Consider the following 13,233-nt stretch of genomic DNA (forward strand, 5'->3'; position numbering starts at 1 on the left):
TTGTTCTGATGCCCAGGCAGATGGGTTTCTGACCTCTAACATGAAGGGTGATGGGCCCACACTCCGTAATATACCAGCCTTTCACTTACCAGAACTTCCCCTCCCACCACTCATTCTCTCTAAGCTTATGCTCCTGACATTTCTTTTTTTTTGAATGAAATTTAAGCTTCATTGCCCACAAATAAGCTTTATTGGATTACAGTCATGCCCCATTATTTTACTCTTTTTATCTATGGCAGCTTTTGTGTTGGAGTGGCATGGTTGCATAGTTTTTTTTGTTTTTGTTTTTTAATTTTATTTTATTTTTAAACTTTATAATATTGTATTGGTTTTGCCAAATATCGAAATGAATCCGACATTTCTCATCTCCCTGCCTTTGTTCACGCCCTCTATTCTTCCAGGTTTGTCCTCCCAACTCTGCTTGTTGAAACTGTTGTTTCAAGATCTTTCAAGATCTTTTTCCAGTTCTCTACCCCCATGAGGCCATTTCACATCCATCTAATTTGGCAGTCATCTGCTGCTCAAGCTATTAGCTATTTAATCACAGAGGATTTGGCCAAAACCTATGAAAATTCTCCTTATAAACCTGCAGATATGCAGGCTTCACACCTGCTGAACTCTCTCTTGATCCAGAGGTTAAAAATCCCTTATAAATGCAATCTCTTTCCCTCTTATATGAATCTTCCAAAATGTGGGTGATATTTACCTTAAGCAGTTTGCAGATTCTACATTGATTTATAGCTTGTTTTTGTGCTCTCCTAACTACCACCACTCCTTCACACCCCAGCCCACCCATGCACACAGTTATACATCAAACATGCTCAGTTTTTAATTACTGGATTGAACTGAATTATTTATAAAGTCTGGATACCAGTCTGTGAACTGACTAAGCAGTCACTATTTTATAAAAATTGCATTGCTTGTAAGATCAGAGAAATTTATTATTTTATATTATACAAGGGACAAACACACCTTTCTGGTAATGTTTGGTTGCCAGACTGTTTTCTCTGCTATAATTGCCCTTAGACATTTATTTCTTTTGAGTTATTTATGACAGCTATGTCTTAGTAACCCAAAAACATGTGGAAAGAATTGAGTAATTTAGCTTTCATTTTAGGTCCAAATAAGAAATTTGAATTTGGAAAACAAAACATCTGACCTTTTAAATTTTTATTTATTTATCTACCTATCTATTTATTAATTTATTTTCGCACTCAGTGACATAACTTCCATTTGTTTCCATCAGATCACTCTTACTGACCAGTTTTATCTGCTGTTGGTATTTGGAGTCCCAGTGGCTCTGCTACATTTTTTTAACATGCTCACAGGGCACATTCATGGTTGATCAGGTTGTTCTGTTCTCCCACTTGTGTTATTTTATGTGGGGGACATTGTCCTAAACAGATTATGTGTGTTTGTTTAATCATTGCAGGAATCTTATGAGCATTATTATCATCCCCACTTGACATCCCCACTTAAAGAATGGGTGAGCTACAGACACAAAAGGTTAAGGAACTTGCCCTGAGTCACAGTGGAGAAGGTTGTGAGAACCAGAATCCGAGCCCAAGTCCTTGCTCTACACCCTAACGCAATAATCACCCTGACTGGCTGGCCATTGTACTCAGGGTTGTCAGCCAGCCCAATGGTGGCCCTGACTAGGGCAGAACAGTCTCTTTTTACCATTCTGAGATATTTCTAGAGCTCCACGGACAGAGAAGAGATGAGAACCACTGGGGTTAAGTATATAGGTATAGCATTTCATTTAAAAGCTAGGTAGCCTCCCACCCTGGTTGCTCTGCCACTTTGGTGTTAGTAAAGTGTCACAGTGCCGCCCATGAAGGAATTACTTAATGGGAGGAACCCGAAGAACTGTGCTCCGAGCTGCCAAGAAATGAATCAAGAGGAACGGAGCAGAATGGAGGCAAAAACATCTCTCTAGAATGAGAGGGGAATCCTTTTTTTGTTTTGAAAAATTTCAGAGCTTTTATATCCTTCAAGGTCTTAAAGCAGACTGTGAGTACTAAAAGAGTTTGTTAGATTATAATATAAAAATGAAACCCACTAAAGACTGTCCATTTGCCCCTTTTCCCCACAATTATACGACTTGGTTGCAAAAGAGTAGCATGAGATTTATACATTTGGTGGGGTTTCTGTTTTTTTTTTAAAAAGAGTTTCTCTCCATCTACAGTTTCCTTAAATATTTCATCTTTGCATGAATAAGAAGGTCATGGATGAAATTCACATTGATGTTAATTAACATCCTGATACACATGTGTGGCCAGATGTTTACTGTACAAGCCTGAAAGGTAAATATAGTCACTTGGGTCTGGCCCAACATATGAAAAGGGGATCGAATAAAATGAACTGAAAGGGGCATGATCTCAGCTTCCTCACTGCTCACTGAGAAGAGAAGAGAGAAAACAGGAATTATAGGAGGAGCTGTGGTAACATTTTGGAATCATTTTTCAACTCTTCTAAAGAAGCAGGATAAAGTTAAAGTACTCCAAAGAATAACTGAAATGTGTTTCCAATTTGTTTCCTCCTATTCCACTCTTAACCCCATTCTTTTAAAATCCCTCCCATTATTAGCATTCTCTGGTCACTGTTTTATCTATTGATTTTCCTGTGACCAGACAAAGCCAAGAAATTGACGTGTGAATTCCTTACAGACAGAAGTTAAAGATGCCAAAAGAATAGTGGTACTTTGGAAAGTTTTCAGACTCTTTTAAAAGATGATGCATCGACAGAAAGAAGGAAGGGAGGGAGGGAGAAATGGGAGGGAAGGAAAGGAAAAAGCAAAACCCTTCATTCATCCTACTATTAGGGGACAAAACATACACACCCTAGAAGTTGAGAATTACGTTTTATTAGATGGACATACTGAAGACTCAAGCCTGGGAGGCAGGCTCTCAGATAGCTCTGAGATGTAAGGGAGGAGCCAGGATATATAGGAGTTTTGCAAAAACAAACCAGGTAGTTTTACATCAAAAAATTTATGCTAACTAAAGAAAAAACAAACATCTCAAGTTAATGAGGTTGGTGCTTTCCTATGTGTGGAAAGATTGAAATGATTCGGTCTTATTGAAATGATTCCTTTGATAGGCATCGGAACTAGGGCCAGTATCCTGTTTTTCTCCAGGCAGAAACCCCTTGGGGTGAACAGTCTGGAATGATTGCAGACAAGAAATTGATGTGTGAGTTCCTTATAGCCAAAAGTCAAAGATGGCAAATGAATTGTGGTACTTTGGAAAGTAGCATCCTTGGTTTCCTTACGTGGCACACAGTATTCTTCATCCACACTATGAAGGAATATTCTGAGGTATCTGCATAGCGTTGTCGGGAGAAAGAGCCAGGACTGAAGTCAGAGGACATTATTCTGTGATCTTGCAAGTCACTTCCCCTTTAGGGATCTCAGTTTCCTTAATTTTGAAACAAGGTTGAACTAGCTGTTCTCTAAGGTTTTTACATTCTCCTTTTTTCAATTAGTTGTGTTCCTACTGGCAAGCATTTTTATTCCCACTTGGTAACAAAGAAAACAAGACATCAGGAAGTTAAGTGGTGTGGACCACCCACTGTGGAAGTGCAGGGGCCAAAGAGCACATTTCTGAGCAGGAGGCTATCTTGAGCTGCTAAGATTCAATTCTTTATTTTCCATCCCCAGTAACAAAAATTTCACCTTGAGGGCAGAAACAAAAATCGAGTTAGAGCTCCTAGTAATTAAATTTCCTGCAGTAACTCAGAATATAAATCAACCACTAACTGGATGCATGAGAGTTGCTCAGTGTTGCAACTTCTTTTGTCTTTGTCAAGAAAATTAAAGAAATACCGGTTCACATTTTTATAAAATCATGAAAACAACAAGCCAGACATCCATAAATGATAGATTGAGCTGTGGTTAAGCTCACTTGGATTAATTATTCTGAGTTACAGCGAAGAACGATGCTAATGCATCCCCTTATTCTGCTGACAAGAGCATCCATCAGCTGCCTGCTTTGGCTTCTGTGTCACCAATAAAATCCACTAAACTAAGCCTGTCTCCCTTTATACTGCCTCTCATCCCCTAAGTAGGAAGAGTTTCTTTTTTTTTTTTTTTCTCACTGCATTTCCCTTCATAACTCCCTCCCACTAACTTTGAGAAAATAAAGGAAAAAGAAGATTTTCTGGTATAATTATATTTCCCCTAATTCTTATTTTGCTTTGAAATGGAGACTATGAATATAAGTAGAAATTCCAAGGCAGAAAAAAAAGAGGACACGCTCATAAACAGTAGGACTTAACCCTCACCTGAAGGAACTTCTGGTCCCTCTTTGTGAGCAATTCTTCCCAACAATGAAATATTAAACGAAACTTTCAGATTCCCTGCTCACTACCTGTGTGTTTGGACATTTCCCTTAATCTCTCCAAACCTTAGTTTTCTTACCTGTGCAATGAGTTGTTGTGAAATTTAAATGAATGCAGACTTGTGAAGGGTTCCCTGGTGGCTCTGCAGTAAAGAATCTGCCTGCAATGCAGGAGATTCATGTTTGATCCCTGGGTTGGGAAGATCCCCGGAAAAAGGAAATGGCAACCCACTCCAGTGTTCTTGCCTGGGAAATCCCATGGACGGAGGAGCCTGGCAGGCTATACATTCCATGGGGTCACAAAAGAGTCAGATATGACTTAGCAACTAACCAACAACAACAAGAAGACTTGTAGAACATTTAGAACAGTGTCTGAAGCATAGTAAGCACTATAGTAAACTAGTATTACTTCTGTTATTTCTCCCTAAGCAGTGAGTATCTGCTGGATTGTCTCAAACTCAAACACTTCAGAAAAAGAATCTTTTTTACAAGCAAACAAAAACAAATAATTAGAACCTATGGGAAAACCCCCAATAAATTTGGAATGGTAGAACTAAATTTTGTGTTGCTTACATTGTTAAACTGCAAATAAAATTTACTCATTGGATCCTAAAAAATGAAAGAAAAAAACACTTCAGCAGGGCCTCCCATAATATCCTAGTGCAAGGGACATAAGGGAACCGTTGATGTAATTCAAGTTGTAAATAAAATCATTACCCTTAGAAGAGATTTTTGGCAGGGTGTTCCAGGTTGTTTGAGGCCCTAAACCTTTCTGACCTCCATGGGTTGATCACTAACACATTCCTACTTTGTGAAAAAGAGAATCCGTCTCCTCCTAAGAATAACTGTCTTCCAAAGAATCATTAGCTGATAAATCTCCAGCTTTTTCAAGGTAGTTTTACTCAAACAATTGGGCCATTCAATTAACCATCAGTTGTGTGATTGAACTGAAAAGTCAGGGCAGCCCATCAGAGTACCTCCACTGATCAAAGAATCTCTCAGTTTAACTTTTTGTTCCTTTGATAATCTGGACATAAAAGCTCTTCAGAAGCCTAATCTTTGTTATTTTCCCCTCTGCCAGCATTTTAGAAATGTCTGTTCATAAACCTGTCCTGAATTTTGGCTCTGACTGAAAGATCTCCAAAACAAAAGCCAATTTCTTTTTTTCCCCATCTTCACTTGATACCAGCCTAAATCAAATACATATATTTAGAAATGGGTTTGAGTCATTCTAAGATTGAGAGGACGATAGAAGTCAAGTTCTCTTTATATCCCTAGAGGGCAAATCTTGGCTTGTTTCATTGCCTTTGGATTCTGAAGCGGTAATGTAGTCACAGCAAAATGATGTCAGACATTGCAGAGAAAAGCTCACAAAAAGCAGCTTACACAACAGGGGGAAAGGAACACTTAATCTTTGTTTAGCATGCAGTCACTGGAAATATTAGCTGCTAGAGGAAATCTAAGTAGAGTGCACAGAGAGACAGTGACCTCTTGCATGTTGATGATGATAAATGGTGCATAAGGGGAGCCCTGGGGATGATAAATGCTGAACAATGTTTATAAATAGACTTCTCTCTAGCTGATCATACCTAAAGGGACAAACATCATTCATAATTATGACACCATTAAAATAAGCATTTTTATTTTTTGCTTCCAGATTTTACATTAGCTTTTAAAGAATAATTCCAACATAAGGTACATAACAGATTTCAGCAACACTGAAAATTTTCAGAAGCACCCCTTGACTTTAGGCTTTAAGGGTGAAGCCTCTTCCTCAAGTGCAGCCTTTCTTTATGCCTTTGTGCATGCTCATCGCTAAGTCGTGTCCAACATACCCTTATGTACAGCCATTATTGCCTTCATTCATTTATTTATTCCCCCTAAAAGCTTCCTGCTTTGCTTCCTGGGCCACTTCCTGTTTCAGATGGAACCGTGTTGACTATCCGGCACTCCCTCCACAGTGTGACTTAGGATAGAGCAGCAGCCAACACACATTGAGTGCTGGGCACTGTGCTTACTGCAGTAACTTGTCTGCTTCCAGCACTCAAAACCCTGTGATGTGCATGTTCTGGAGATAAGGAGGTGTCATTGCCCTCAAGCCAAAAACCAGCCTGCATGCTGGAGATGAGCAATTTGCTTGTTTCAAGGAGATAGAGTGACACTATGGCCACTTGCAGGGTGTAAGGAAGATGAATTTAGGAAAGACTATAAGTCTTATGAGGTTTGGGCCTTGGACAAGGTTTTGCAGGGGAGGGTATAAGGAAGCAGGGAATAGGGTATAAGGAAGCTCAGGATTGGATGCTATTGGAAATAGAACAACTTGGTGATTAGGTGTTTTAATAAGCCATCAGTTATAGAGGGGGATGAATTAAGGTTGAAATTGTGATTGGTAAAGAAGCAACTATCACCTATATCAACTAGGATGGGGCTCTTCAGTCATTTCTGTGCTTGGACAATGCTCACGTTTTGTGAGTGTTCACACAGGATTACAGAGAGGTCTTTTCTGGACGTCCATGCATGCTCAGTTGCTTAGTTGTGTCCAACTGCCTGCGACTCTATGGACGGTAGCCCACCAGGCTCCTCCGTCCCAGGCAAGCATACTGGGGTAGGTTGCCATTTCATCCTCCAGAGGATCTTCCCAGCCCAGGGATCGAACCTGCATGTCCTGCACTGGCAGGAGAATTCTTTACCTCTGTACTACCTGGGAAGCCCTGCATCTAGACAGTCAATAGCAATCTTTGGCACATTGGCTTGCAGATGCATCACACTATGATTTCTTTGTTGCAAGATCCTATTGGTCTCTTACTCTTGAAGGTGAAAGTCACTCAATCGTGTCTGACTCTTTGTTGACCCCATGGACTGTACAGTCCATGGAATTCTCCAGGCCAGAATACTGGAGTAGGTAGCTGTTCCGTTCTCCAGGGGATCTTCCCAACTCAGGGATCGAATCAGGTCTCCTGCATTGCAGGTGGATTCTTTACCAGCTGAGCCACATGGGAAACCCAAGAATACTGGAGTGGGTAGCCTATCCCTTCTCCAGCAGATCTCCCCAACCCAGGAATCAAACCAGGGTCTCCTGCATTGCAGGTGGATTCTTTACCAGCTGAGGCTACCAGGGTAGCCCCTCTTACTCTTGAGGCTTGTGTAGTCTTAAGAAGAATAGTAATTGCTAACATATTTTAAGTGGTTACCATGTGATAGGTACTATTCTAAGCCCATAAAAACATATTAACCATGTTATGTATCATAGCAATTGTATGAAATAAATAATATTACCTACTTTTTATGCAAGAAGAAAATTATGGTGAGAGATTAAGTATCTTGTCCAAAGTCATACAGTCAGAAAGTTGTTGGGCTGGAACCTAATTCCAGGCAGTCTGACTCCAGAATCCATGATCTAAACCATTTTGTTGTGCTGCAACTGAAAGCCAATCTTTATATTGCTGCATTATCTAAGGATTCATACCAAAAAATTTAATATTGAAGAAAAGAATTGGAAGAGCTTATTTAAAACGTGTTGATGAATATGGAAAAATTATCCATAAGAGTCCAAATCCACCTTGCAATGCAAGAGACACCAGTTCAATCCCTGGTCCAGGAAGATCCCACATGCTTCAGAGCAACTAAACCTGTGCTCCACAACTACTGAGCCTGTGCCTAGAGCCTGCGAGCTGCATCTACTGAAGCCGGCATGCCTTAGAGTCTGTGCTCTGCAACAAGAGAAGCTACTGCCATGGGAAGCCTGATCGCAGTAACAAAGAGTAAGCCCTGCTCAGTGCAACTAAGGAAAGCCCACGTGCAGCAATGAAGATTCAGCACAGCCAAAAAAAAAAAAAAATAAATGTATCTTTTTTAAAAAGAACTCAAATGCAAAAACAGGCAAAACTTCTCAAATATCTAAGCATTTTAATGACACATCATTTATGTATACCATAATATGACTCTACGTACTTACAGATGCAGTATATATACATATATATGTGTGTGTGTGCGTGTGTGTGTGCATAGTTGTTATAGTATAGCAACTACAAGAAAAAAAATCACTATTTCTGCATTCTTGTGCATTTTTTTGTCTGAGAATAACACCATCACATGTACATGGCATTGATGCTCTCAATTTTAATTTCACAGATGAAAGAACTCGGTGTCATCTTCTACAACTGCAGCTGCCTGGTCCTAGATTTACAAAGGATATTCGCTTTATATAGTTCATTAAAATTCAAGAGCAGAGTACCTCAGACCTGGTCCAAGAGACTTTATGGAGTCTATGACAATGAAAAGAAATTGCAGCTTCAGTTGAACGAAACCAAATCTCAAGCATTTGTGTCGGTGAGTTTTGCTCTTTTTTTCTCCTCCTCCTCCCCTCCTTCCTCCAAAAGCCCTTTATTAAGTTGTAATGTTTGAGTGCAATCTTATGTTGGGCAAAAATGAATACGACCAGTCTATCCTGACATATCCCTGGAAGAGTTAAAATATATCCATTCTTATACTCAAGCACATTCTGTCCCTAGTTACAATAACAATACCTGTTAATAATCATTCCTAGTTTCAGATACTTTGTGTTATCTGGTTGGATCCCCACCATCACCCGTTAGGTAGACCCAAGATTATGACTGTGTTTCAAATGAAGATAGTGAAGTTTATCGACTAGCACAAAGACCATCAGATGGCAGGTGCCAAGAGAAACACAAGCACCCAGGTCTTCTGACACCAGATGCTAATTTCAGTGCCTTTCACCAATGATTTTCAGACTCGATTTTAGCAATATAACCCTCTGAGGAAACCCTGCTGTGTAAAACAGACAAAAACAGAGCTACTGTATTTGATTGGGGATAGAGGGCAAGAGGCCCTTCCAAAAGGTCAGGGCACAGTTTCCAGGCCTCTGACTATACTTGAAAGCCACCACCTGGATGCCCACACACCATAGCTATCCCAAACAGTATTGCTGAGAGTGGGCAATGTAAATATCTGAGCCTGCAGTCCTGGTCTTCAAACTTTAAAGCATCTAAGAACCAAACAGGGAACCTGATTGAAATGCAAACTTAAGGGACTTTCCTGGTGGCATAGAGGAACACAGGTTCAGTCTCTTGTCTGGGGAAGATTCCACATGTCACGGAGCAACTAAGCCTGTGCTCCAGAGCCTGGGAGCCACAACTACTGAAGCCCGAATGCCCTAGTACCTGTGCTTCGCAATAAGAGAGGCCACTGCAATGAGAATCCTGCACACTGCAAGGAAGAGTACCTCTGCTCTCTGCAACTAGAGAAAGCCTGAGCAGCAGTGAAGACCCAGCACAACCAAAAACTAAAAATAAATAAATAAGTTCTATTATTGTTATTCAGCTGCTGTTGTGTCTGTCTCTTTGTGACTCCACGGACTGCAGCACACTAGGCCCTTCTGTCCTTTACCATCTCCTGGAGTTTGTTCACATTCGTGTCCATTGAGTTGGTGATGCTATCTAACCATCTCATACTCTGTCGCCCCCTTCTCCTTTTGCCTTCAGTTTTTCCCAGTATCAGGGTCTTTTCCAATGAGTTGGCTCTTCTCATCCAGTAGCCAAAGCATTGGAGCTTCAGATTCAGCATCAGTCCTTCCAATGAATATTCAAGGTTGATTTCCTTTAGGACTGACTGGTTTGACCTCCCTGCAGTCCAAGGGACTTTCAAGAGTCTTCTCTAGCATCACAATTCGAAAGCATCAATTCTTTGACTCTTTAAGGTCCAACTCTCATATCCATACATGACTATTGGAAAAAAACATAGCTTTGACTATATGGACCTCTGTTGGCAAAGTGCTGACTCTGCATTTAATATGCTGTCTAAATTTGTCATAGCTTTTCTTCCAAGGAGCAAGCATCTTTTAATTTCATGGCTGCAGTCACCATCCACAGTGATTTTGGAGCCCAAGAAAAGAAAATCCATCACTGTTTCCATTTTTTCCCCCTTCTATTTGCCATGAAGTGATGGGACTAGATGCCATGATCTTAGTTTTGGGTTTTTTTTTTTTTTTTATAAGTAAGTAAAAAGTACAAACTTATAGTTCCCCCACCCTCACCAGGATCTGATCCACTGGACCTGGGTGAAACCTTAGAATTTTGATTTGAATCAGGCTTCTGAATTGATCCTGTTGCTCAGGTAAACTTCTCGGTACCATTCTCCCAAATTAATATGGCCGTTTCTCCACTGTCTTACAAGTTGCCAACAACTTTTATGTCACTGAAAAGGTTTTCATAGAAGAGGAAATAGTAGCTCTTTTGCCCATTAAAATGAAAGCACTTTCTGAAAATTTAGAAGTGTTGCGATAGAGAGAAAATTGAAGTTGCTTGTCTTAAATAAATTCATGTAAGTGTGAATAACATAAAATGATAGACTATGGAAGATTTCCATTAAGTAGAACTAAAAAGCTCCCTTTTTTGGTATGCGTACAGGTCAAACAATGCAGCAGCATATAGCATATCATCTAAGGCATTTTAGTAATAAATTTATTGCATATATTCAAGTTTGTTTCCTCGTTAGACAACCCTGTAAAACAAGAAAATCAGATATTATTCTCAATTTGTAGATTAGTTGCAATAGGAAATTTTCCAAGGAACCCTTAATCCAGATTAATGGCAACATTAATGGTAACATGACACCCCAAGGGTCTAGCAGAACAGCTGGAAGCAGCAAGAAACAGGTGAGTTATAAAAGTATTTCAGATAATTGCTGGATTTTGAATTTACAGTTTGAATCTTAGAGATGAATGAATATGGTTGTTGCATAAATTTAAATTCTGACCCTTAAAAAATTGGGGGAGTCCTCCTTTGTTTATCCCAAAGTTAACACATCTACTTCAGAGAGAGGGCCCAGGCCTTTAGTAAAATCTATGAAAATGCAAGGGCTTTGTTATATTCCTCATGCTAAGTCACTTCAGCCCTGTCTGACTCTTTGTGATGCTATGAACTGTGTAGCCCACCAGGCTTCTCTGTACATGGAATTCTCCAGGCAGAATACTGGACTGGGTTGCCATACCCTTCTCCAGGGATCTTCCCAACCCAGGGATTGAACCCTCTTCTCCTGCAACTCCTGCATTGCAGGCGGATTCTTTACCTCTGAGCCACTGAGGAAGCCCAGTGCTACAAAATAGGTTGAGCTTTTTTAACAATTCTTTCCTTAAGCTATGATCTTTTAAACCATGCGGCACCTTTGTTTTCTATTTTTATTTATTTAATTATTTTAAATTATTGTTATTTTATTTTCCATTTCTTATTAATATCTCAAGCCTACCTTTGAATTTCAGTTCAGTAGATATTAATTCAACACCATTTTTTACAGAGGAATCAAATCTTACAGACATAAGATCAATAAAAGTCAGAAAACCCCTAATATTGGAATTGGTATCATTTGCCCAGAGATCCTTGGTCTCACCTCTGTTACAACATTAATCACATTTTTGTAGCTATTTGTTTATTGATTATCTCTCCCACTATTTTGGGCTTCCATGGTAACTCAGATGGTAAAGAATCTGTCTGCAATGTGGGAGACCTGGGTTCAATCCCTAAGCTGGGAACTGGGTTGGGATTCCTGAGTTGTCCCTGGAGAAGGGAACAGCTACCCACTCCAGTATTTTGGCCTAGAGATTTCCATGGACTGTATAGTCCATGGGGTCGAAAAGAGTCAGACGTGACTGAGCAACTTTCACTTTCCCACTTTTTTATAAGGCTTCAAAGGTCATATCATACATTGTACTCTCTTCATCGTTGTTGCTTCCAGTACTTCCCTCGGGCCTCCCTAAAGCAGCAGTAAATTTTGGATTGGTTCTATTAGTAGTAATATCAATAGAAAGTTCCAGGATACATACAGTTTTCTGAGTATATGTGCCAAACAAATGTCAGGGCAAATTTATTTAAGTTCAAAATATTTGTTATAAATTATCTTAAAATAGTATATTATATTTTTATAGGCTTAGAGTCCCAACACTAAATTAACACACAAAATATATATTTGAGAGCCTTAAGAATTATCATTCCCAAAATTAGATTTTAGGTGATTAATAACTTAGCACGCTGCTGCTAAGTTGCTTCAGTCGTGTCCGACTCTGGGCGACCCCATAGCCGGCAGCCCACCAGGCTCCCCCGTCCCTGGGATTCTCCAAGCAAGAACACTGGAGTGGGTTGCCATTTCCTTCTCCAATGCATGAAAGTGAAAAGTGAAAGTGAAGTCGCTCAGTCGTGTCCGACTCTTAGCGACCCCATGGACTGCAGCCTACCAGGCTCCTCCGTCCATGGGATTCTCCAGGCAAGAGTACTGGAGTGATAACTTAGCATGGTTATATATAAATTGAAATAGTGATGTAGATATAAATTATTTCTAATTTTCTCATAGGACAGAAAGAGGTATTGGTTAGATTTAAGTATGTGATCTCTAATAACTTGGGGCTGAATCATTCTAATTTTCTTACATTCCCTATTAAAATCAGAAGATAGGAACAACAGACTGAGGTTTTTTGTCCTATTTTATAACAACAGACTGAGGGTTTTTGTCCTATTTTGTAACAACAGACTGAGGTTTTTTGTCCTGTTTTGTAGAATGCTTTTTAGAGTTCTTAAGATAATGCATTTGATTTCCAAGATTAAGACTAGTTAGTTCAAGGTCTGTTTTTATTGATCTGGGTGCTAGAAAGATTTAATTTCTTCTTGTTTATTGCTTAGTTCATTCATCCACCATTCGTGTATACTGTAGTTATTTAGTCAGTGAGGGCAGACGTTGAATAGAACTTGGTGCTGCTCTGAAAAATATAATTAAATTTCCCTTTAGAATCTCGGCTATATATTTTAACTACACTTCAATAGATTTATTGAGATATAATTTATTATCATAAAATTCATCATTTTAAAATGTAAAAATCAGTGGGGTT

At 39.5% G+C, this 13,233-nt stretch overlaps 1 protein-coding gene across 3 annotated transcripts in view; it reads left to right on the forward strand.

The window, feature by feature from the left end:
* PLD5 (phospholipase D family member 5) overlaps positions 1-13,233 on the forward strand; it is a 424,211-nt gene that overhangs the window by 385,582 nt on the left and 25,396 nt on the right. For all 3 annotated transcript variants that reach the window (NM_001205378.1, XM_059875556.1, XM_010813167.2), the window contains one exon: positions 8,472-8,669. In NM_001205378.1, the coding sequence (NP_001192307.1) occupies positions 8,472-8,669 (198 nt within the window). The remainder of the gene's footprint in view (positions 1-8,471; positions 8,670-13,233) is intronic.

This window comes from Bos taurus, chromosome 16, assembly GCF_002263795.3.
Source record: "Bos taurus isolate L1 Dominette 01449 registration number 42190680 breed Hereford chromosome 16, ARS-UCD2.0, whole genome shotgun sequence".
Taxonomy (NCBI): domain Eukaryota; kingdom Metazoa; phylum Chordata; class Mammalia; order Artiodactyla; family Bovidae; genus Bos; species Bos taurus.